General features: G+C 35.2%; 1 protein-coding gene across 1 annotated transcript; it reads left to right on the top strand.

Moving 5' to 3' along the window:
- Position 1: 1 nt before the first annotated feature.
- On the top strand, positions 2 to 24,296 carry AP5M1 (adaptor related protein complex 5 subunit mu 1). Its single transcript, XM_017531067.2, has 8 exons — positions 2 to 476; positions 5,310 to 5,955; positions 10,046 to 10,273; positions 11,935 to 12,074; positions 12,743 to 12,828; positions 12,920 to 13,038; positions 16,378 to 16,474; positions 18,947 to 24,296. Exons 1-8 carry the CDS (start codon positions 403 to 405, stop codon positions 19,027 to 19,029), a joined length of 1,473 nt encoding a protein of 490 aa, XP_017386556.1. The 5' UTR covers positions 2 to 402; the 3' UTR covers positions 19,030 to 24,296.
- Positions 24,297 to 24,812: the final 516 nt, after the last annotated feature.

The following is a 24,812-nucleotide window of genomic DNA, read 5'->3' as shown; positions in this document are numbered from 1 at the left end:
GCGCGCCCGAGAGGTTGTCGGGAGGGGCCGGCAAAGAAAACTAGCGGTGGGCGAACGGAAGAGAGACCCGACGCTGCGGTTTATGAGGAACTGTGATCCTTGCGAGCCACCATCCCGGAAGTGGACTTTAGAGGAAGAAAGTACCGGACCTGCAGGGGATAAATGTTTCGAGGTTTTAGGCGGGGGCTCTTAGAACTTTCTGCGGTATATGTTGGTCTGTAGCAACTTAGAAGTGTTAGTCATCTCACCTAAAGGAGCTACCCTCTCTGCTGAGAGCGACTGGTATGTGGCTAAGGAGGAGCCCCGGGGCTTCTGGTAAGAGTCCATCTGAGAAAGCCGGTCTGCGCTGTTCCTTGGTGGCCACCTTAGTTCTGAGATGAACTAAAGCTTTAGTGGCTTACCATGGCTCAGCGGGCACTGTGGCTCATAAGCCACGAACCGGGAACTCCACTTCGTGGCACCGTGAGATTCTCCAGGTAAATGCAAATCTGAATCCTCGGGGATGATGGATCAGAAGATCGATGAAGTAGCTTAGTTTTGGGATGCCTCGTGGCCCAGATTCTCCACGAATAGCTGCGTGACCTTGGTCTTGCCGGTTAACAGACCTCTGTTTCGTCTGTTAAATGGAGATTTTAATAGTCCTACCTTACAGTGTTGTGAGAATTGAGTTGACGACTCGTACCTGTTAAGTATTACGATATATGTTTTCTATTGATATTGTGTTTTAAAAATGACCTCCGTCTGCTTAGGATTGATACGGAGATGACTAAAGGAAAGGAATAAAATTTACTGAGCACTGAACAGGTTTCAGATTTTTCAACTTGCATTGACAAAATCATTCTCGAACATTTTAACTTCTCTACTGATAAATCTATGATAAGTTTTACCAGACCTTTATTTTTATCTTGTTAATATGTGTCATTTGGTAGAAATCATCAGTATACAGTTCCTAATTTTTGAAGAAAATAGAAACATAAAAAAATTAATTGTATTCACATTTTCATAGATTGTGTTAAGTTGTCCTGGTCCCACTTTTAGAATTTGCCCTGTGTGATCAAAATAGTTCTGTTAAGAAAACTATACAATAATTATAAAATGTTGGTGGCAATCGAGTAATCTATTTCACCTTTTATTCTCTGGCCATTGATAGTTCTTTTTTTGTCACAATTCGTTCTTCCCTGAAGAAAGCTTATAGTGAAGTGTTAGCATAGTAGAATTGACATTGAGGCCAAAAAAATGATTGTAATTTCAAATGAAAATTGTTTGGCAATGGAGATATGAAAAAGTCCTTCATTGCAACCTAAAAAGATTTTGTTCCTGAGGGCATCGGAGTTGGTGTTTACTGTTTTCCCCCAGGATTTCTGGCTAACCCTAACCCCATCATTTCTTGTTGGACCTCAAATACAGGAGATTAACATTCTTTAGTCCATGGTTTTAGCAGGCTTATCAGTTCCATCCATAGTACCTCTCATTTTACCTACATTCCCTTTAGTTATCTATTTCTAACTGCTGTTCCCCTTCCCCTCACATGTTCAATGTTAACCCTTTTTCATTGTATGCATTTTACAGATTACATCATTAAATGTGCTTTATACTTCACTTCCTAATGTTAAGTTTGTCAGAATTCTCAGTATTATTTTAAAGAAACATCCATGATACTTTGTGTTCCTCTAGAGCAGCATGTCCTATGCTCTATGATGATCCAAAGGAGAAATGTTCTTAATCTGTACTGGCTAACACTGTAGCCACTAGCCACAAGTAACTGTTTAGCTTTTGAACTGTAGTAGCATAACTGAGGAACTCAATTGTTAACTTTTAGTAATGTTAATTAATTTTTATTTAACTTTAATAGCCGCATGTGGCTAGTTCTACTATGTTGGACAGTGCAGATCTAAGCCATGGTTTCTTCTTGCTCTGTTGTACTCCATGGTTCACATCCTTCACATTTTACCCATCCCCTTTCCATGTCTATGCCGATTTTGATTAAATACTGCCAAATAATCTGCTCCACAGTATGCTTTCAGCCACCTGAGCAAGAAGGGGTTCCTATATCTCCATTCTTTCCTAACATTTAATTTTTGCCAGTAAAGGACATCTTGTTTGCGTTTCCATTTCTGTATGTAGTAATTATTGTTAGTCCTTTAAGTTTCCTCCACTATGAATTACCTGTACACATCTTGTCTTTTTTTTTCTTTCAAAGTTGCTTGTTTTTTCCTGTGAATTTATAGGAGTTTGTTTTGTATTCTTGGTATTAGTCCTATGTCATTTTTCGATAGCACAGATATTTTCTGTTTTGTTTTGTTTTAGTTTGGTTTTTTGGCGTCCCTGGGTGGGCCCAAACCAGATATTTTCTTTAACTTGCCGTTGTCAATTAACTTTATGTTGCACTTGGTTAAACAGAAATCACTAATTTTGGTGCAATCAGAATAGTTAATGACTTTTGGGAATTTGTTGAAGTTTTACCATGTCCGTATTTCCCAAAAATATCTTCCTACATTATCTTCTTCTCTTAACTTTATAATTTCATCTGTTACCTTTAGGTCTTTAGCCTATATGTAGTCCGTCTTTGGATACGGTGTTAAGTAGGAATCCCATTTTGTTTCTCTCTGTATTGTGGGCCAGTTTTTCTGACATCATCTTTTAAGCAGTATGTCATTTCCTCATTAATTTGCAGCACTATTGGTAATGTTAATTATGTCCCCTCATATAAATGTTCGTCTGAGTTCTACAACTTTGCCTTGTGCCAATACCATATCTGTTGCTTTGTAGCTTTTCTTAATATCTCATAGAGGTGACCTTTTTACTGCTTAAAAAAAAGTTTCTTAAATCCGAGTTTTTAGAATATTTTTCCACTGTGCTGAGGCTATGATTCAGAATAAAAAGTCAAATATGTTTGGATGGGCTTTTCAACATGTTTATGGAGGTAGCAAGTTTGTTCGAATAATTTAATTCTGTATCATTGAATGAATTAGTTAAATTTCATTATATTTTCAGTTTTCTGACCTGTTGGGGCTGGTGTTAGGGCTAAATAGATATGCACTGACACATCATCCACATATATGCCAAAGGGAAGTGGCCAGTATTTAAGATTTAAGGCTGGGCGCCGTGGCTCACGCCTGTAATCCCAGCACTTTGGAAGGCTGAGGTGGGCGGATCACCTGAGGTCAGAAGTTTGAGACCAGCCTGACCAACATGGAGAAACTCCGTCTCTACTAAAAATACAAAATTAGCTGGGCATGGTGGCACATGTCTGTAATCCCAGCTACTCAGGAGGCTGAGGCAGGAGAATCGCTTAAACCTAGGAGGCTGAGGTTAAGGTGAGCCAGGATCGCACCATTGCACTCCAGACAGGGCAACAAGAGCAAAAAAAAAAAAAAAAAAAAAAAAAAAAAAAAAAAAAAAAAAAAAAAAAAAAAAAAAAAAGAAGAAGAAGAAAGAAAAAAAGATTTTAGAAGGCAAATGATCTTTCCCTTATCTAAGTACTTATTTCTCATAACAAAACTTTGTTCAGATTCTGGTTTAAAGATTTGCTGTCCAGATAATAATAGCATCAGCTTACATCTGGCTTAGGTTGGTATCATACCACATAGTTGTAGGGACATTTAAACTTTGAGTTCTGTTTTAGAAAAAGCATATAATAGATTTTTAAATGATAGGTTGAGTCATCCAACAAAATATTTATTTAACACATATTAGGGCATTGTATAAGGTCCCAGTCAATTGTGAAATTTTTATACTTAAGAACTTCAGTTATCCTCTAGAAAACTAAGTAATGAGAGATTGGACTAGAGTTTCATCCAGAGATCTCTAGTATTCATATACAGAGACTTCGAGAAAAAAATGGCATTTACTTGCTATGCCATTACTGGTGCACTAACTAATGCTTCCCCTTTCTCAATCAAGAAAATGCATCAGAATGTAGGTGAGATTTACCTACACATGAATAACTTTGTTCTTTGGGGGTTTTTTGTTTGGTTGGTTGTTTTTTTTGTTTGTTTGTTTTTGGGGTGTTTGTGTGTTTTGAGATGGAGCCCCAGTCTGTCTCCCAGTCTGGAATGCAGTGGCATGATCTCGGTTCACTGCCACCTCCCGGGTTCAAGATTCTCCTGCTTCAGGCTTCCAAGTAGCTGGGATCTCAGGCGTGCACCACCACACCCAGCTAATTTTTGCATTTTTAGTAAAGACGGTTTCACCATGTTGGCCAGGCTGTTCTCAAACTCCTGGCCTCAAGTGATCTGCCCACCTGGGCCTCCCAAAGTGCTGGGATTACAGGAGTGAGCTACCGCACCCAGCCTACATATGGATAACTTTGAATACATTCTTGTTTATGTTTTTAAAAAATATTAGTAAACATCAATATTTTATTAGTAAAAAACTGTTTTAGCCAGGTATGTTTTTGATTCTTAGTAAAAACTGCTGATTTGTTGTTACCCCTTTATTTTACAAACAAGAAAATAGGCTAAGGGAAGTTAAGTGATTTACTCAAAAGTTAATAGCTGATAAAATGACATTATTTGGACTTTGAGTGGAGGGAGAAGGAGTGAGGCAAACTACATGTTTTGGAACTAAGAAACTATGATTTAACAGATTTCTGTAAATGAGCAAAAGCATCTTCTATTCCATTTCTAACCAGAGAAAAGATAAATTAGTAACTGCTTACTGTTCAACTCAGAACATGCAAAAACATTCTGATTTTATTCTTTTTTATTGCTAAAAGTTTTTTCCAGGGTCATAGAGATAAACCATTATTACTAAAATGATCTTTTATGTTTTTGTAGGGATTGGCAAGAAGACACAGGATACCTATCATTCACTGTAGGTTGAGTACAATAGAACATTCCTTTCAAAATTGTACTGTCTCAACTAATGAATCCAAAATTATGAAGGGTTAAATTGAACCACTTTGTTAGTCCTACTCTATCTAAGATAGAATCAGAAGGAAAAAAAAGTCTTATAGGTGCCTAAAATGGTTCAAGTATATGCTCCTTGCTGACCAAGATGGAATCTGAGTGGCTGAGAGACAAGGATTTTTATTAGAATCATGTACCCTACTTAAACTAAATAACTAAACTGAATTAAGCATTTTAAATAATAGATTCTATACCAAGTATGAAACAGTTACTCTAGTAGTAACTTAATGAGCATTATAATTTTTTAGTTGTTGGCTTTTGTGGTTGTGTGTATATATTTGTTTCTTGTATATTTTATTGTTACTTCAGCTTCCCTTATATTTGGGAGTTTTTAAAAATTCTTTCACCTTCATTTTACTTGGAAGAATTATTTATAATGTTTCTGTTTCCATAATGTAGACGGTATCCAACCGTTGAAAAACGAGCCAGAGTCTTCAACAGAGCAAGTTATGTGCCTATTCCTGAAGATGGTCCCTTTCTTAAAGCACTGCTCTTTGAACTTAGATTATTGGATGATGATAAGGACTTCGTGGAGAGTCGCGATAGCTGTTCACGCATCAATAAAACATCCATCTATGGACTCCTGGTAGGAGGTGAAGAACTCTGGCCAGTTGTTGCTTTTCTGAAGAATGACATGATATATGCTTGTGTTCCACTAGTTGAACAAACTCTGTCCCCTCGTCCACCACTAATTAGTGTTAGTGGAGTTTCACAAGGCTTTGAACTTCTTTATGGGATACAGGATTTTCTTTATTCAGGTCAAAAAAATGACAATGAGCTGAATACAAAATTGAGCCAGTTGCCTGACTTGCTTCTGCAGGCCTGTCCATTTGGTACTGTATTAGATGCCAACTTACAGAATTCGTTAGATAATACCAATTTTGCATCTGTGACTCAGCCACAGAAACAGCCAGCTTGGAAACCTGGAACTTACAAAGGAAAACCACAAGTTTCTATTTCTATCACCGAGAAAGTAAAATCCATGCAATATGATAAACAGGGTGTAGCGGATACCTGGCAAGTTGTTGGAACAGTAACTTGCAAGGTGAGATTTTTCTCTGGTGTTTGCTTTATCATTTTGTTTAACATATGGAGAAAAGTAAAATTTGCTAGTCGTGTTTTAAATAACATTTTTTATTTTTATCTTAAGCAGCAGTTGTTAAATGGCAGAGTAATATAGAATTTTATAATGTTACCTTTTTATATTCCTTACCAATTATATTAGTTATCTGTGACTGTGTAATGAATTGTCTCACTATCCCCAAAATAGACATTTATTATTTTCATAGTTTCTTTGGGGATTTGTTTAGCTGGAAACTTTCAGTGTAGCATCACTCATGAAGTTGCAGTCAGGTTTTCAGTTGAGGCCATAGTCATCTGAAGGTCTGACTGAGGCTGGAAGATTGACTTGCAAGATGACTCATTCATATGGCTAACCAAATTGGTCCTAGTTATTGGAAGAAGGCCTTAGTTGCTTTCCACATGCACTTCTCAACTGGCTGCGTAAGTGTCCTCACACTTGGTGATTGGCTTCCCTCAGACCAGATGATCTGAGAGAGAGACAGAGAGACAGGCAGGCAGAAGTTATTCTTTTTATTAACTAGCCTGAGAGATTATGTAATATCATTTTCCACTACATTCTGTTTATAAGTCACTAAGTGCTCCACATTTGAGGGGCATGGAATTAGGCTCCATCTATGAACAGAGTAGTGTCAAATAACTTCAAAACAATGGAAATAACAATACAGTTAGCAGTGATTAGTGCCATGTTGAATAATGATCAAAAATAAAATCCACAAAAAAATAAATCCTCCAAGTAAACTTTCTACAAGTTTATATTAATAGTATTCTCCTTTCTTTATTTTTCTGTCTTCCTTTATTCTCTGCAGTTACATACACTTTTTATATATCAAATTTAATCTTGTGTGGCTATATATAAATCTTATCAATAAAACTAGATTTCAAGAGGAGAGAATTAGAACAGTCCTTACACAAAAATTGGGTCTATTATGTTCCTGTTTAATGTTAAAATTACCTAAAAGTTTTTGTGTCTGTTTTAAGCTCACATTTTATCATGGTCAAAAATACACTGCAGTTATTCACTTTATTAGAAATAACTATTGTAAATGGCTCCAAAATTGAGGTGTTCATGGATGATGTCATTCTTAAATTTTACAGTCGTTGAATCTTTTTTCTCATAAGTTCAGTGAAATGAGAATAGAAAAATAGGGCCCGGCACAGTGGCTTACTCCTGTAATCCTAGCACTTTGGGAGGCAGAGGCAGTTGGATTGCCTGAGCTCAGTAGTTTGAGACCAGCCTGGGGAACACGGTAAAACCCCATCTCTACTAAAAATTCAAAAAATTAGCCGGGTGTGGCAGCATGCGCCTGTAATCCCAGCTACTTGGGAGGCTGAGCCCGGGAAGCAGAGGCTGCAGTGAGCTGAGATGGCGCCATTGCACTCTAGCCTGGGTGACAGAGTGAGACTCCGTCTAAAAAAAAAACACATAAAGTAAGATTATTTGGCATATTTATTTTTAATATGACTGACATTATTTTAATTGTCACTGACAAACCTTAAAAAGGCACCTATTATATATAGTACTCTTCATAATGCCTGCCTGCTCTTTAAGTACTTACATTGTATAGCAGATACATAGTGAATTCCCATACATGTTGAACAGTAGATAAAACATTAAAAGGTGAAACATTTCATATTAGAAATTAGAAAAAGATGGCCACTAAGGAAATGTTTTTTATTATTGTTTCCTATGCGTAGAAATGTGTCAGGCACTAGAGATACTAAGAAAAATGTAAAGATTCTTGCTTTCAGAGAATTTAAACCTTGAAGAGAAAAATGGACACAGATACCTATCGATAGTTACAGTAGTACAGTTAATGTATGGTGCAATCTATATATATGATGGTGCATTTGGAGCTAAGTGTTATGCTTTCAGAGTTCACTAACTCTTAAAATATTGTGTAGTTCTGGTGAAACAGAAGATATCAATAATTCTTATAGGGCTTAGTTGGTCAGTTTGATTTAGGCTTTAATAGAGGTGAATTTAGAGTTGAGGTACAAAGACCATGACTACCTACACAAATGCAAGTGAAGTATGTCAGTCTGGTTGAGCCAGAAAAAGCCACTATAAGATTTATGGGAGTAAAGATGTTTAATATAGAAATTAGGGCTTATTCAAGAGACAATGAGGGAATAAGTCTTTGGTCCTCTAGTTGTAGCCTTTTGGAAACAGCCACTAAAGACTTTAGCCTGGAGACTGGAGGAGCAAAAGTTCACAAAGAAGTCTGAGAAATTTCTGTTACTACCTCACAGTGCAAATTCAAAGAAAGGTCTGCAGAAGCACAGCACCTGGCCACTTTGGCCTCGAAGTAGGAGCTCAAGGACAGTTGTGAGAAGCTATCTTATCTGGCTTTAAAGACCTTTCCAGAATAATGACTTCCTTTTTCTTTTCCCTCTTGAATCCCTCATAAGTACCTCTCATTGGCAAACTAACCCACACTACATAGGGAAGATCCTGGGCTTCTCCATATAGCAAAGGTAGGCTGTAAAGGTGATACAGAATGCTTTTTCACACAAAGCATCAAATGAACTAAGACCTGAAGTTAATGAAAGCATTTACAGGGAGAAAAGAACATTGCAGGTGGAAGGAGTAGCACATGCAAAGTTGCATATGGAGGTATAAGACAGTATGATATAGTTAGAGAAATGCAAGAGTCCAATATGACTCCGTGTGAGTTGCACGGTAGAAAATGATTAAGGAGGTAGATGAAAAAAAAAAAACATTAAAAAGTAGGCAAAAGGCATGAACAGACACTTCTTAAAAGAAGACATACATGCAGCCAACAAACATGAAAAAAAGCTCAACATCACTGATCATTCAAGACATGCAAATCAAAACCACAATGAGATACCATTCCACACCAGTCAGAATGGCTACTATTAAAAAGTTAAAAAACAACAGATGCCAGCAAAATTGCAGAGAAAAGGGAACACTTTTACAGTATTGGTAGGAGTGTAAATTAGTTTAACCATTGTGGAAGACTGGCGATTCCTTAAATACATAGAGGCAGAAATACCATTTGACCCAGTTATTCCATTACTGGGTATATACTCAAAGGAATATAAATTATTCTGTTATAAAGATACATACATATGTATATTCATTACAGCACTATTCACAATAGTAAAGACATGGAATCAACATAAGTGCCCATCAGTGATAGACTGGATAAAGAAAATGTGTTAGATATGCACCATGGAATACTATGCAGCCATAAAAAGGAACAAGATCATGTCCTTTGCATGGATGGAGTTGGAAGTCATTATCCTCAACAAACTAGTGCAGGAACAGAAAACCAAACACAGCATGTTGTCACTTATAAGGGGGAGCCAAATAATGAGAACACATGGTCACAAGTGGGGAACAACCACACTGGGGCCTGTCAGTTGTGGGCTGGGAAAGGGAGAACATCAGGAAGAATAACAAATGGATTCTAGGTTTAATACCTAGGTGATAGGACGATCTGTGCAGCAAAAACCATGGCACACGTTTACCTATGTAACACACCTGCACATGTCCCCAGCACTTAAAATAAAAGTTGAAGAGAAATAAAAAGGAGGTAGATGAAAGCTAAACAATGAAAGGCTTTACAAGTAGTACAGAATTGAAATAGAATCACTGAAAGGATTTGAGCATGGAAAAAATATAATAAAAATATAATAAAAATTGTGTTTCGTTAAGATAGCTCTGGCATTGATGGAAGATTAGAGGACTAACTAAGGGAAAGCAAGTCCAGAAATATTTAGAGGGCTATGGCAGAAATTGTAAGGGCCTATATCAATGTGGTTCAACAGGAATGGAGAGAAGTCAGAAGATTTAAATTATCTTTGTGTAACAGAGTTTCAGAGATAAGCAAAGGAGTATATGACGGCTCTCCTGGTCTGCAGCTTGGGTGTCTGAGAACATGATAAAACCATTAGTAACACAGAAGGCAAAGAAAACGGTACCTAGAGAAAAGTGAGTTAAATTGGGGAAAATGACTGATAAATTTAGAAAAGCCTCAAACAAATTTGCTTCTGAGATTTTGGTGATAATCTTTCTGTTTGCATTTCAGTGTGATTTGGAAGGAAGCATGCCAAATGTTACCATCAGCTTGAGTCTCCCCACCAATGGATCTCCACTTCAAGATATTCTAGTTCATCCTTGTGTAACTTCTCTTGACTCTGCAATTCTGACTTCTAGTAGCATTGATGCAATGGATGACTCTGCATTTAGTGGGCCTTACAAATTTCCATTCACTCCACCTTTAGAGTCATTCAACTTATGCTACTACACTTCCCAGGTAAACAGCCTTAGAATGATTGAGAGTTTACTCATCTTTATATTCATAAAACTCTTGATAAGTAAATAATTCATACTCTTGGTTATGAAAACTTCTAAGTTCTATTTGTCAGACAATAATTGATGGATGAAGATGAAGATTCAGGCCAGGTGCAGTGGCTCATGCCTGTAATCCCAGCACTTTGTGCAGCTGAGGCGGGTGGATCACTTGAGGTTAGGAGTTTGAGACCAGCCTGACCAACATGGTGAAACCCTGTCTCTACTAAAAATACAAAAAAATTAGCTGGGCATGATGTCACGTGCCTGTAATCCCAGCTACTCAGGCAGCTGAGGCAAGAGAATTACTTGAACCTGGGAGGCAGAGGATGCAGTAAGCAGAGATTACACAACTGCACTCTAGCCTAGGCGGCCGAGTGAGACCGTCTCCAAAAAAAAAAAAAGAGATGAAGATTCACTTCTTTGAATAAGCTACCTCTTTGGTGTATGTAATTGTAAATGGCTTTCAAAACATATTGATTTTTTTTTTAATGTTCCCTAAAAAGGAGTTCATGGTCATGGGATAGATTTTGGTACGATTTAGTCATGGTTTTAACCATGAACATAAAATAACCTCTCGTTGCAGGCAATGTGAATTACAGATATATATTATTATTAATAGCTATTTATTGTTTATTGAATAACTGCCTCTGTGTCAGACATTGTCCTAAGCACTTTGCATGTATTTTCTCTAATACTGTTAATAGTCTTTAGAGTAGACATTATCCCCATTTTATAGCTGAAGAGAATCTCGAAGTGAAATGACTTGCACCAGGTCATATAATTAATAAATGTCACTACCTGGATTTGAATGCAGATTTTTCAGACTCCCAAACTCCTTTTCTACTATACCATTTATCTCTTGTCCTAGTTGTGAATGAGTAAATTAGAAAAAGTATTTAAGCTAGCTTAAGTAGAGCAAATTTATTTTGAGAATACAACAGGCAATTTCATTGCCATTTAAGGATAGGAAAAGAAGCAGACCCATTTCTAATGGGACTAGAACTGGAAAATTAAAATCAATACCACTATGTACTCATAGTCTACCCCGTCACATCTCCGCTTATCAGTCTTCTCTTTCAGCTGGCTTTCTCCGCTTACACATAACCTTACAGCTCTAGGGCTTGCACTGTAAAAGTAGTCTTTCTGTGTCTTATTCCAAATGCACCGGAAGTCATGATTGGCTCACCCTAGGCTACAAGTTGTTTCCCCTTCAGTCTGTTATTCATGACCAACCAAGTAAGTTACTGCTGAACTAGGAGATTGGAGAATTTATGGGATTCAGTTGGAGAAACAGGAGCTGTGGGCAGGTTGGCAGTGATCAATATAGTATGCCTCCTGCATGCCCTATGCTGCAGGTCAGAGAACATGGAGACAGGAGCCTGGACAAGCAAGTATAGGAACAAGAATGCATTGGACACTTTTGTAAAGCAGTTTTCTCATCTCTGAAAACAGAAAGAGATAGAAGAATCCTTATCCTTATAACGAATATAGATTCATCATTGTTCTTACCAAAACAACTTGGAATAACCTCTAAGTCATTAAAAGTAACTATTTTCTCAGTTACTTTTGGTGTTTTAGACCCATTAACCTGAGAATTATATAGACATTTATGTTTCTTTTTAGGTCCCTGTCCCACCAATTTTGGGTTTTTATCAAATGAAGGAGGAAGAAGTACAACTAAGAATAACTATTAATTTAAAACTTCATGAAAGTGTGAAAAATAATTTTGAATTCTGTGAAGCTCATATACCTTTTTTCAATAGGTAGGAATAAAATACATACTGCCATAATTTCTACCTTCCTTAATACATTCCCACTGCCCCATAATACATTGTCTTTGTCTTTTACCTTCTTTTTAAGGCCTAAAGAATTTTATGTTATTCAAACGAATGCTGATTTTCATGATATAGTCATAAAAATAATCTGCTTACTTTTAAGTATGTCTATCTTTCTAGTTAAACTTACTAGTAAATCATACTCTTAAGCCATTGTCGCTTCGTCAGGGATTATTTTTCTACTGGCTTAATTTCTAGCAATTTTTCTGTATACAAGTCAAACCAAACTGTCAACATCTGATGAATTAGCCAATTATAATATTACTTTCTTATCAGTTCTACTTTTAAATTTATTCTGCAGCATAGTTTTTTTGTCAAAGTATATCTACATGTGTAGTAAAATCATATTTTAATGTTATAGCAACCCATGTGACTATATTAATACATTTCATATGATTTCATAGTTGTCTTAAGGATTAACAATGAAATACATATTATCACCAAAAATATTTCTGCGGGTTTTGGTGTTTTTTAAGATTTAATATTCATTATTTGTTCTATTTGGCAAACTTAAATACATATCTGCTTTATGAGGTCCTTGTATTAAGTAACAGTGGCCTGTGATCTTTCTCTATTTTGTCCTTTTCTTTTTAAAGAGGTCCAATTACACATTTGGAATACAAAACTAGTTTTGGCCAGCTCGAAGTATTTCGAGAGAAAAGCTTATTGATCTGGATTATTGGTGAGCAAGTTTTATTGATTGATTTTTTTCTTATCATTTACAGTAGAACCTACTTAATTTAGAATAGTTGATTGATATATTTGTGTTTTAGGCCAGAAGTTCCCAAAATCAATGGAAATTAGTCTTTCTGGAACTGTAACTTTTGGAGCTAAGAGCCATGAGAAGCAACCATTTGACCCAATTTGTGTTGGAGAAACAGCATATTTAAAGGTAAACATATTTATATGGCTCACTACAGTAGGGCCCCTTCCTTTGTTTCTAAATTGCATATTTCTAGTTGATTTTTTAATATTTTCCACCAATTATTTTAGAATTCTGTTTTTTTCGTCTGGGCTAAGTTCTCTTTTGGATTTTTGTTTGATTTTTGTTGTTATTGAATCATTCTACTTCCCTTAATACTTGAACATTTTAAGGAACCAGGCATGGTGGTGGGTGTCTGTAGTCCCAGCTATTGGGGAGACTGAGGCAGGAGGATCGCTGAAGCCCAGGAGTTCAGGGTTACAGTGAGCTAAATTGTGCCACTGCACTGCAACCTGGGCAGCAGAGTGAGACCAGGTCTCTTTTAAAAAGGGGTTCTTTGTTTTCTGGGTTTTTTTTAAAAAAAGGCAGTTAACCTAAATACCCTAACTTAACCTAATTCTACCCAGCTTTCGGTTATCAAATTTGAGATTTGGGCCAGGCATGGTGGCTCTCTGTAATCTCAGCACTTTGGGAGGCCAAGGTGGGTGGGTGTTTAAGACCAGCCTGGCCAACATCGTGAGACCCTGCCTCTACAAAAAAATAGAAGAATTCTCTGGGCATGGTGGTACACACCTTTAGTCACAGATTTTGGGGATGCTCAGATAAGAGAATCACCTGAGCCTGAGGAGTGAGGCTACAGTGAGCCATGATTATACCACTGCATTCTGGCCTGGGTGACAGAGTAAGACTCCGTCTCAACAACAACAACAAAATGGAGATTTATATACAAAAAAATAAAAGATGTAGTCATTGCCCTCCAGGAATTTTTCAGTGTTGCATGTCAACTATTTATCAGTGCTAACAGCTTTGGTATTTCTAGAAAAAAGTGCTACATATAGCTGAAGTTGTCGTGGAAAACTTTACAGTGGAGGTGAAGTTTAAGCCAAACTCCGAGGCCTAGATATGCATGAATATGAAGACTTGAAGGTTGACTAACATTTATTTAGGTAAAGAAATTACTTAAAAGAGTCAAGATAAACAAGGCATGCTTAGAAACCAATGCTAAAAATAGTAGTACTATATGAGACTGGATACATAATTTAGATTCAAATTATAGAGGGTTTGAATTTGACTTTTATTCCTTTGGCTGATGGTGTATTTTTTTAAGTAGGGGGGTAGTCTTTCACAAGTGATACCTCATGAATGTTAATCTGGAATGGATGTAAGGAAGGTAAGTAAAAATCTAGAAACAAGCCGTTCTATAGCATATTAATATTCCATATGAAAGGTTAATATTATAGTGAGTTAATAATGCTGAGTTAGTGTAATGTCAACAGAAAGAGAAAGGAAGAGAGAAAAGTGAAGGGACTGCCATAAAAGCCGGTAAAAGTAAAACCTTGACCACTAATTGAATACAGACACAAGAAATGGTATTGTTCAAAATAATATGGAACTTAAACCAAACTGGACGCTTTTTAGGAGGGTAGAGACATGAATTCATTCATTCATTGTTCTATTCCAAATGTCTAGTCCAGGACCTAGCACATAAATATTTGCTGAATGGATGAACACACTTAAAATAAAATACAGATATGGAGAAAATTGGGAAGGAATGGGTTTCATATCGTATTTCTTGCTGGTAATAGCAACATAGCCCATTGTAAATGTTCAGTGGATAGCTAAAAATCTAAAGCTTGATTCTTAAGAGAAGGCCCAGCTGTATACAAGGATTTAGGAATTATCCACAGAGAAGAAATAGTTGAGACAGTGGAAATAAATAAGATCAGAAAAAGGTAAGATAATACAGAAAGATTCAGAACAAATGAGGGAATTGAAAGAGTGATTAAAAAGGTAGCAAGAAAACCTAAATAAAATGGAGTAAAGAAATCAAAGACGAGAAATACAGGCGATTAGGTGAAGTAATGAAGTCAGAAGTATTCTGGCGATAATTCATTTCTTCTGTCTTGGCTTTACCTATGTCCAGAAGCTTTGTTTGAAGGATTATTATAAAAATTCCTACTTCAGATACCTTTCAGAACATATGGAATGTTACTACACATTATATATCCTTCAAAGGAATTATAATTTTTCTATTCATTCCCATCAGTAACCAGTTGCTCACTCACACTGAAAGCATGTAGTACATATTTGTGTTCACTGAATGATCTAAGTGTGTTTTACAATATCTTAGTTGTGTGGAAGTCAGTCTTGTCATAACTTCTAGCATTCAGAATTATACCAAAAAGCAAACAAAAAAGCCCTTTATTATCAGAGATCATTTGAGTTGCAACAGGAAAAAAATTGCTGAGAAGATCTGAAAATTGCATTACATTCTAAATCACATCTTATGCATGTGATCAGTTAGTTTGATAATTAATGGAGGAAGTTAGGAAATGGGAGAAATTTGCAGGAAATAGAGATAGAAGAAAAATACATAAAAAGGATCAGCATACTGCAAAAATCTGGAGCATTTAGCAACAGAGATGAGGAGAATCACAGCAAAGGAGAATTGGAGCTCTATGAAACAGATTTTTTGGTAGGCCATGTGAATGTCATTGTAACTTAGAGGCACCCTGGTACGATATCTTCAGAGGAGGTACTAATGATTCACTCTCTTATAGCACAGTATGATAATTGACATTTGTAATGATAGCCCCACATTGTCAGTGAAATCCAGGAATTATGGACTATGTTTTAGAAAGATTTTCTAGGTGAGAGAAAAGGCAATTCCTAAGCTTAGCTCTATAAATTTTACCCTTCTGGAAAATTAAGTAGAGCAGCTCATTTCCCTTAAACACAAGCTAAACTGATGTTCCTGTTTTTGTAATTACATTTTATTTTGCTAGAAGGTGTATACTTTCCTGCCTGTAAAAGACATGATCTAGAATATATCATAACCACATAGACCTAGGGATAGAAGAGAATATACAGTATACAAGACAGCAGCATAGGGGGAGACAGCACCACCTTTTGGGGTTGGTGACGTGTGAGTTCAAATGCCAGCTCTGCTGCCTACATGTTGGGATGCCAGTTCCTTGCATCTTTGAACCGCAGTTCACTCAGCATACCTTGGAATATCTATTAGAGCTGTTAGTGAAGTGCATATTATGTGTTAAGTACTTCATTATGACAGCCTTACAAAGAAATGGCCCTAATGCAAAGGGGAAAAAAAAATTTGTGTGTGTGTGTTTGTATACACATGTGCATGCACATACGCACACGCATACACAATTCAAGTTTAATACTTATGCTTTTTATTTTGTGAACTGTGTAAAATAAATTCCCTAAAATTGGGTCAAGGGAAAAAATGTAACCATCCTTTTTACCAAATAATCACCTTAATTTGGTACATTTCTCTCTGCTTTCTAGCTTCATTTTAGGATCTTGGATTACACACTTACTGGGTGTTACGCAGATCAGCATTCGGTTCAAGTTTTTGCATCAGGAAAACCAAAAATAAGTGCATGTAAGTTATGCAGATTCAAACTAACTTAAGGAAATTAAAATGGTGTTCAGAGTTATTACCTACGGTAAAATTTGAATGTAACAGAACTTAGACATTGGAGAATAATCCCAATTTGTAAAATTCTGGGCTGATCCTACCCCATATAGCAGTTTGTATATGTTACACTGCCCTCTGCCTTCTCTTGTTTCTAAAGTGGTCTGACTGAGCAAAGATTGGGATAGAGGTGAACTTTAGTATAAAATCAGATTTGTTTTTCTCTGGTTTTTTAATTCAGATATGGTTCACAGAGACTGTGATGTTGGACAGACAAAGCTTAAGCCTGGCTCAGCCATTTCAGTAACTGTATAACTTTGGGCAAGTTAGTGAACTTCTTGAAGTTTTAATTTTCTTGTCTATAAAATGGAAATAATAGTGCAATTTACCTCTGTATTGTTATGAGGTTTAAATAAGATTATATTGACTTAGTATGATGCTTAGCATATAGTATAGATTTAGTAGATACTAGAGATGATTCTTATTTAAAATTTTTAAATATCTTTAGCAAATGTTACAATCAATAAGCATTATCTAGCACCTTCTCTATTCTATCAATAGACAGACAATAAAAAAAAGATGCTTCCTGTCTTTAGTATGTTTAATGGTTGGTAAAGTACGGATCTTTATATGTGTGTACACACACACACAAGCACACACACAAAACACAGGAAAATATGATGAGACAAAAAGCAATTTATAAATGAATCAAAATTATTTAATTCAGATAAAATAGAAATATGTAACAAAAAAGTAGCTAGAATGAGGTAGAATTATCTAAACTTATGCAGAACCTTTTTACCTCATACATTAAGGAGAATAAAGCTGTTATATGTGTGGATAAGAATCCTAATTTACACACAGTTTTATTATTATAGTTAGATAAATATTTCTTAAACTAAGGATTAGGATTTTAAGAAGAATAGGAAAGGGCTCTACCTGAACATTTCAAGAGACTTAGAGAACTCAGAACTACAGAATTCTAAGCAATTACTTGTGCATGACAATATAACATCTGTGTAATGTAACCAGAATAAATCAGTATTCACTACTTCCCTAGGCTTACCCTGTGTTTTCTGTTACATCATTTTTTGTTGTGTATATGGGAGACTGAAAGCAAACAGACCAATAGTTTAGGTTGCCTATGGGAAAATATTTTAATTTATTTAAGTTAATTAAACATATTGCAGTAATTTCCAGAGAGCATAATACATGATGGGAATATACCTGCTTCTTAATACAAGATATACTGAATGAAAGAACTCATTTTAAATTAATATCATGACCCATTGTTTCTTTCCTCTGTTACTTTCAAAATGTGACTACCAGTTTGTGCAATTATGTAAGACCTTTATTTTGCTGTCATCTTGACAATAAAATCTATTTTTAAAATATACAACTTAGTTTTAAAATAGTTTAGTAATAAATACTAATTTAAATAGTGACTAATATTTATTGCTTTCCATATGCCAAACAAAGTTCTAAGTGTTTTATGTATATTACCTCATTAATCCTCACAGCACCCTATGTAAGTGTTAGCTCCATTTTACAGATGAGGTCACTGATGGAACTGAGAGATTAGGGTCCCATAGCTAGCAAATGGCAGAACTGGGAGTCAAATACTCAGGCAGTCTGGCTCTGGAACCTGTCCACTTAACAGTATGCTGTCTTGCCTCTCATTATTACTGAGTTCTCAAACTTTGAAGAAAACGAAAAGACAGTATAGTCTATATTCTTTTCATATGCAGAAGGGCATGAAGAAGAAAGATAGAAAAGGCTGAATTGGATATTTATGTGTGTGTGGATATTTGTGTGTGTGTGTGTGTGTGTGTGTGTGTGTGTGAATTTACATGTGTAACTGCAAATGAGCATTATTATCTCAACTCTACATATCGAAAAACTTTAGTTCAAATAGGTTGCCATTTTTGTAGAGTTTCAAAGCTATTTTTTAAAAGGCTTAAATTGATCAGAACTATAATAAGAAACCAGTGAAGCAAACTATTTAGAATGTTGCCACTAAGTTGGGTGTTATTTTATATCTCTCACATTTTGGATAAAGAATAGCAAGACGTGCATCAAGGCCAGGGTGATAAGGTTACTGAAGAGAAACCAATGAAAAATTTTTAATGTTTTTGCAGTTAGAATAATAGTCCATAAGAAAAAGATTTTAAAGAAAACGTGAGGATAAAATTGGCAGATGTGGCATAAATGAGAGATATTTCATGTAAGGTTAAAGATGGATTATTCAGATATTTAATGAGTCCATATTTGTAAAATGGTAAAAGTTAAAGCCTCGATAATGTCAAATTAAAATGAATAATTCAAAGTATTCCTTTGGATTACTGCATTTCACAATTTCTAAAAACCATAACTTTGCTTTCATTGAATTTTTGCTTAGATAAAATAGTTTTATCATTCATTTCTTTTTCTTTTCTTTAGACCGGAAACTAATTTCTTCTGATTATTACATCTGGAATTCTAAAGCCCCTGCTCCAGTAACATATGGATCATTATTACTGTAATATTCTCATGTTTAAATTGGATTATATAATAACAGTTTAAAGAAAATCATAATCTTATATTTTTAATGTGGATGCATATAACCTATGAGTGAAAAACCATTGAATGATTCAGTTGTAAAACTACTCTTATTTAGTGTTTGTAGTCTGATAGAGTTTGAAGGGATGTTTTGAAAGCTAATGTCTCCAACTTTGTTACCCTTTGATTTTATGCCAGTATAATTCAGAATGTTAAAAGTAAGTATTCTCTTGGGCTCATTTTAGACTAGTTCTGGGTCACCCTGCCACACTTGTTTCCTAATGTTTCCTTGGCAAACATTGCCAATCAATTACAGCTCCTTTTCTATACTGAGCCTTGATGAAAGGGTCAGCCTCTTTTTTAGTTCTGTGCAAGATAAAAACTATTTTCTCTTCCATATCTAAATACTAAGCTCCTAGTATAAGCTGTTGTTATAGAATACCAGAGACTGTGTTAGAAACAACCACCTCTTCAAAAGCAGCCAACTGAGACAAAGGAAAATTTTTTAAATAGTAACCTGTTCTTCTTAATCAGAACTATCCTATTGACTAATAAAGAATCTGCATAATTCTATTTAAAGTGTGTAATCTCTGTTCTAGAGTTACTTTTTAAGTAAGCTTGTTAATCTGCCATGTTGACATTTTGCTTAGGATGTCAATAGCCATATTAAGATGTGTGGGATACCTTCAGAAGATGATCATAGTGTTTTGTAATCGTTTAATGTCTGCAGCCAAATTTTTTAAAGATAATTTAAGTATATTCCTCTTTCTGTGTTTTATTAAGTTAAAATTAATGAATTCAGGTAAAAATTCAAAAGGCACTCTGTAGGTAGAGTGTATCACCTAAGCTTATTTTAGTCACATGTAGTATATATCCCCTTAAAGCTGTCACTCTCACTTTCTTACCATTCTCTTGATTTCTTCAGAAACCGTCTAGTCATCATCTTTATTCTCTACCTGCTTCTGCAAGTATGTGTCATATTCTGTTTTCAGAGCAGTTCATTGTCAAGTTGAACTTTAAGTGACCATGCAAGAAAAGATGAAATCTCAAGAACCTTGAAACTTTATTCATGTCAAGGTTCTTTTTACAGATGAGAAAAATATATGCATTACAGATTAATATTCATTTTAATTATATCTTTGGTTCTGTTTTTTAATGAGTCTTCTAAGGGAAGGCTTAGAAAAGCTGCTAACTCCTCAAAAGAGAGCATGATAGTTTAAAGGGATAGTGCATATAAATTTAGGATTTGAAATATGATTTTTTAATTAAGGTCGGTCCCAATCATTATAAACTCATTTTCTGCAAAGCATTATCATGGCATAAGGTTCTCTGTTCAGAATCATCCCAAGTAACAGAGAGATTAACTGCCTGACCAAGACTTTAACTTGTTATTCTAGCTTAATCATAGGTAATCAGCAGTAAAAACTTTCCTTTTGAAAGAAGATACCATTCCCTGTAAGTTATTTGATCTCTCTTAAACTCAAAGCTTAACAATTCACTTATGTTAATAAGTTAATGATAATGGAGTCATTTGGAATCTTGATTGTATGTTTACCAAATACACTAAGGTGAGCAAGAGGCATTTATCTAGTGGGTAGGCAAAGAGTTAACATAATAATCCCATAGGCAAAACTTCATAAGCAGTTAGAAAAATCAATGAATCTTCAGTTTGACATTTCTAGAAACTGGAGGAAAATCTAGGGTGTCCTGGAAAAGTGGTGAGGTGTTGGGGAACCTGATGCCATCTGTTGCCATTCCATTCTAACATAGTGCTACAGAAATAAACCAACTTAGGTTTTCATCCCATTGAGATCAGCTGGGCACACTGTGATGCTTTTGATTTTGTCTAGAAACCTGTCACTTCAGGATAATTTCTGAAGACAAAGTCTGTTTCCCGTTTGGTAGGTGACCTGTTTAATGTTTTCTCTGTGTCTGGGAACTCCTTAGTGTAATTAGCGACCTTTGAACTCCACAGCTAATCCTGAGCTATTTTGTATTCCTTACTCATCCTTAAGGCTGGACCTTTCTTTTCTTCAGAGTCCGCTGCCACAATTAAAGAAGAAACAGCTGCATTTCAAAGGGATTCCGATTCCAGAAGCTTAATCGTGATTGACATGTTCTTATTCTAAGCTATAAGACACTCTAAGAGTCCTTTCTTGGGTTAAAACTTCAATCATTTTCTAAAAAATTATCTCACTATGGATTTTATTCATTTTCTTTGATAACTATTCTTTGCATTTTTTAACTTGAAAGATGCTTTGCGTTTGCAGTGAATGTGAGCAACTACTACCAGTGAAGTAGACCTACTCTAGATGCAAAATTGCTAAATTCCTTTTCAGTGCCAAAATATGATTATGAAATCTGATGTCTATCACATAGGTAATTATTCTTCAATAAACTCGAAAGGTTAAAAAAAGTGTTAAATTTTTAGAATGAACTACAGAAAAGATGGTTCATCTTTTGGTAAACCACTTCTTTTCTCCATTTTTTACTAAACAATATTTTTAAAAGTTTTTAAAGCCAGCAATATAGTACTTAGGCAATACCCTTACAGTGGTGGCAATTTTTTTTTTCAACTTTTTAAGTAATTGATTCAAATGTCAAGTTTGAAGTCGTTTTGTCAGGAATTCTGATAATAATTATTTGTTCAAAAAAATTTTTTGTTAAACATTAGTGTGTCCCATAAAGTAGTTTAATTTTTTCACACCAATTCAATATTTCTACTGGATTAAAATTATGGTGTTTTATACATTGTATAATTTCTTTCAAGGCAGACATTTATACTTAGTAACAATTGCCAATATTTTTCTTCTGGTTTTTGTTACCGTATTTCAAAATACTTTATAGACATTCATAGACCCCTACACTACCCCTGGGAGCTAGGTAGGTGGAATTATCATCCAGGACCTCTGTAGGGACTGCTGCCACAACAGAATGGTTGTTCCTAAGACAAAGGTCAAAAAAGGGGTGTTAATAAACAGTCCTCAGGTTTAAGGGACTTTTTTAGGATTACATCTTAAATTCCAACAAATCAGATTTAGGAGTTACTGAAAGTGAAATTGATCCATCCCTCATCCAAACTTTGCAATACTTTCCTGTTCTGACATCATTTAGATAGTTAGCTGTATTATCAGATTAGAAACCATTGTACCAGGCTGCTGAAAGGAAAAGGAGGCAAAAAGCTAAACATGGGATGAATTCTGAACCTTTTAACCTGGCTGAAGTACGTTGGTCCCTGTTATGCAAATACCTTCAATCCTCTGCTAAGTTCAGTGGAAATAATTTTCTTGAATGACAGGTTTATTCAGCAAGGATTCAGTTGGTGATTAATCCCCCTTTGATCTAGGGTATTTCACTTAACTACCAGTTACCTCGTTCTGACAAAGTGCAACTGAGATTAGGGAGATCACTAGAACACTACCAGGGTGTGCGTTTATTCTCTATAACCTTTTAAAGCAAGGGCCAAGAATGCAATTTATTTTCAGTATTTGAAGATGTAAAGTCCTGTCTGCTAAGTTAGAAAGTCAATTGAATACCAAATGAAGTTTATTTCTTACGTAATAGAACAAACATTTCTTTTTGCTTTGCCTAACAATGATATTAGGAAACATAGGCTTTGAAGAAAGAAGAAACAAAGACTACATTCTAAGTATTGCTTCTAGTTTTGTTTCATGCACTAGACTATACTTACTCGTCCTGAGATAACCCAAAAATCAAAGCAGTGGCTATAACTTAGGCTAAGAAAATGCCTCTGTTTTGTTAAGCTGCATGGTTCTTCTCACCTTTCCCCCTACCACCACCACCATTAGAAAATGTCATACTGTGTGATAAAGAAATCCAGTTGGAAAATGTGTTGCAGAACACAGTTACGCATCTTGAGACTTCTGATTTTGAAGTTTTGTTAACTCTTTTCTTGAGGCAAAGGAGCTTCTTAGATTTCCATTATAAGAATAATCGCATTCATTTTCAGAATACTTTTTTTCAAAAGAAAATGACAGCATTACCAAAATACTCGAGTAATTAAATTTTTTCTGCCTGCCTTTCTCTCAGTTATCTAAGTAGCTCTTCTTCCATAATTTTAAACTTTGAAATATTATATGGAATTTTGCACAGTATTTTGAGAAAAAAAATTTAATGTTTCATGCTAGGTTTCTCAATTTGCTGTTTAAAACTGTTTGAATAGTAATGTCAGTGTTTATCTTGTAACATGTCAAATTAGAGGATTTATTCCTCTAGTATATTTTAAGACCTTTTAAAAAAGAAAAGTATCATGATTTGTTATAAAATATGTTTTTAAAGATTAGATTTTGATTAATGATTTAGTTATAGACAAGGCATTTTAATCCTTAGTAATTACTATTCTAGTAGTATTTTGCAATACAAGTGATATATTTGGATTATTATACTTTTTTTTAGCTCAGACTTTTTGTGATCTAATTTATAAATTGAAACAATTACTCAAAGAAGTACATATCTTTAACTTATGTCTGTGCTAAGCCAGCTTCCTCTAGTTTCAATGTAATAACTAGTTTCAAAATATATTTTGAAAGCAAGTTTCTAAACCACAGCAAAATTGAGGATCAGGAGAAATATAAGTTATGGCAGGTCTATAAAGATGGAGGGCAGGTTCCCATGGCTCTGTTGCTAAGAAAGTAGTGTTTTTAATCATTACATTCCATGCAGTTATATTTATTCAATAAAACAATATATGTCAAAATTCACCATCACAGAATATATATACACACAACATATATATACAAGTATATGAATTTATGTAAATGTATACAACACTAGTGCCTGACTTGGTTGGTTTCCCTGTGAAATATGTCAGTATAATGTAAGATGAGGACTATTTTAAGGTGAAATATTCAAATATCTTTCTTCCAGACACAGTTAATAGTTGTGAAACGATTCATTAAAATGAAAGTTACCAAGGAACTTGTGAGATTACGCTTAACAAAGTGATTAAAACTCTTAGGAGCTGAAGGTTTTTCAGCTAGCCGCTAACTTTCCCCACCCGCTGTTTTATGGATATAACATTAGTGTTTGTGTTTAGCCTGGAACGGTACAATGCTGTACCTGTATCACTAGTTTCTTGCCTTATAAACAGGTTACTGCAAGGTCTGGTTGATTTTTCTAACGCCCTGGCTGATCTGTATAATTGACATCAGTGTAATGTTAATGTGTGATGCAGAAGCATTTACAGTTGGACGAATGCTCCACAATAAAAACCACCTGCTAAATTTTTTTTCAGTAGGGTGTGAAAATTTGCATGTCTGTTTCCTTTAAATGGCCTCTTTTAAATGATAGTTTATGTTTATAAATTTTATTATAATGAAAAATTTTAAATTAGTTATTCCTCTTAAATTTTTCCTTTTTCCTTCAAGGGACTTGGGTGCCCTCTGCAGGTTATAACAAGATAATTAATGACCATATCTATTTTTAAACACTGTGATTTTTTTCCCCTTTCATAAACATAGCCTGCTTACACCCAATTTCAAAGAGAGTGTGAGATAATTTATTTATATTGACTCTATTGCCAGTGGTTGAAGTTGGGATTTCTTTTCTCCACTGGTTTTATAGGTGTGTTTAGTGTGAAGAATGTGATACCATTGAACTTCCAGACTACTTAGCTGCGGCTCTTTACATTTTAACTATAGTAACACACATTCCCTCACAGAAAGGAGATTGGGAAAATAGCTATTTTGAAATGTATTGCAGATGTAGGGAATAGCTTGTTTCCCGTTATGTTGTTAGAATATTACAC

Source organism: Cebus imitator, unplaced genomic scaffold (assembly GCF_001604975.1).
Source record: "Cebus imitator isolate Cc_AM_T3 unplaced genomic scaffold, Cebus_imitator-1.0 Scaffold70, whole genome shotgun sequence".
NCBI classification, from domain to species: Eukaryota; Metazoa; Chordata; class Mammalia; order Primates; family Cebidae; genus Cebus; species Cebus imitator.
This window is presented reverse-complemented; position numbering and strand designations above follow the sequence as displayed.

Excerpts from the sequence above, each read along its gene's own strand:
- AP5M1 (XM_017531067.2), top strand. The coding sequence starts at position 403 with ATGGCTCAGCGGGCACTGTGGCTCATAAGCCACGAACCGGGAACTCCA. Across the intron at positions 10,274-11,934 it reads TATGCTACTACACTTCCCAG|GTCCCTGTCCCACCAATTTT; the intron begins GTAAACAGCCTT and ends GTTTCTTTTTAG. Across the intron at positions 12,829-12,919 it reads CTTATTGATCTGGATTATTG|GCCAGAAGTTCCCAAAATCA; the intron begins GTGAGCAAGTTT and ends TTTGTGTTTTAG.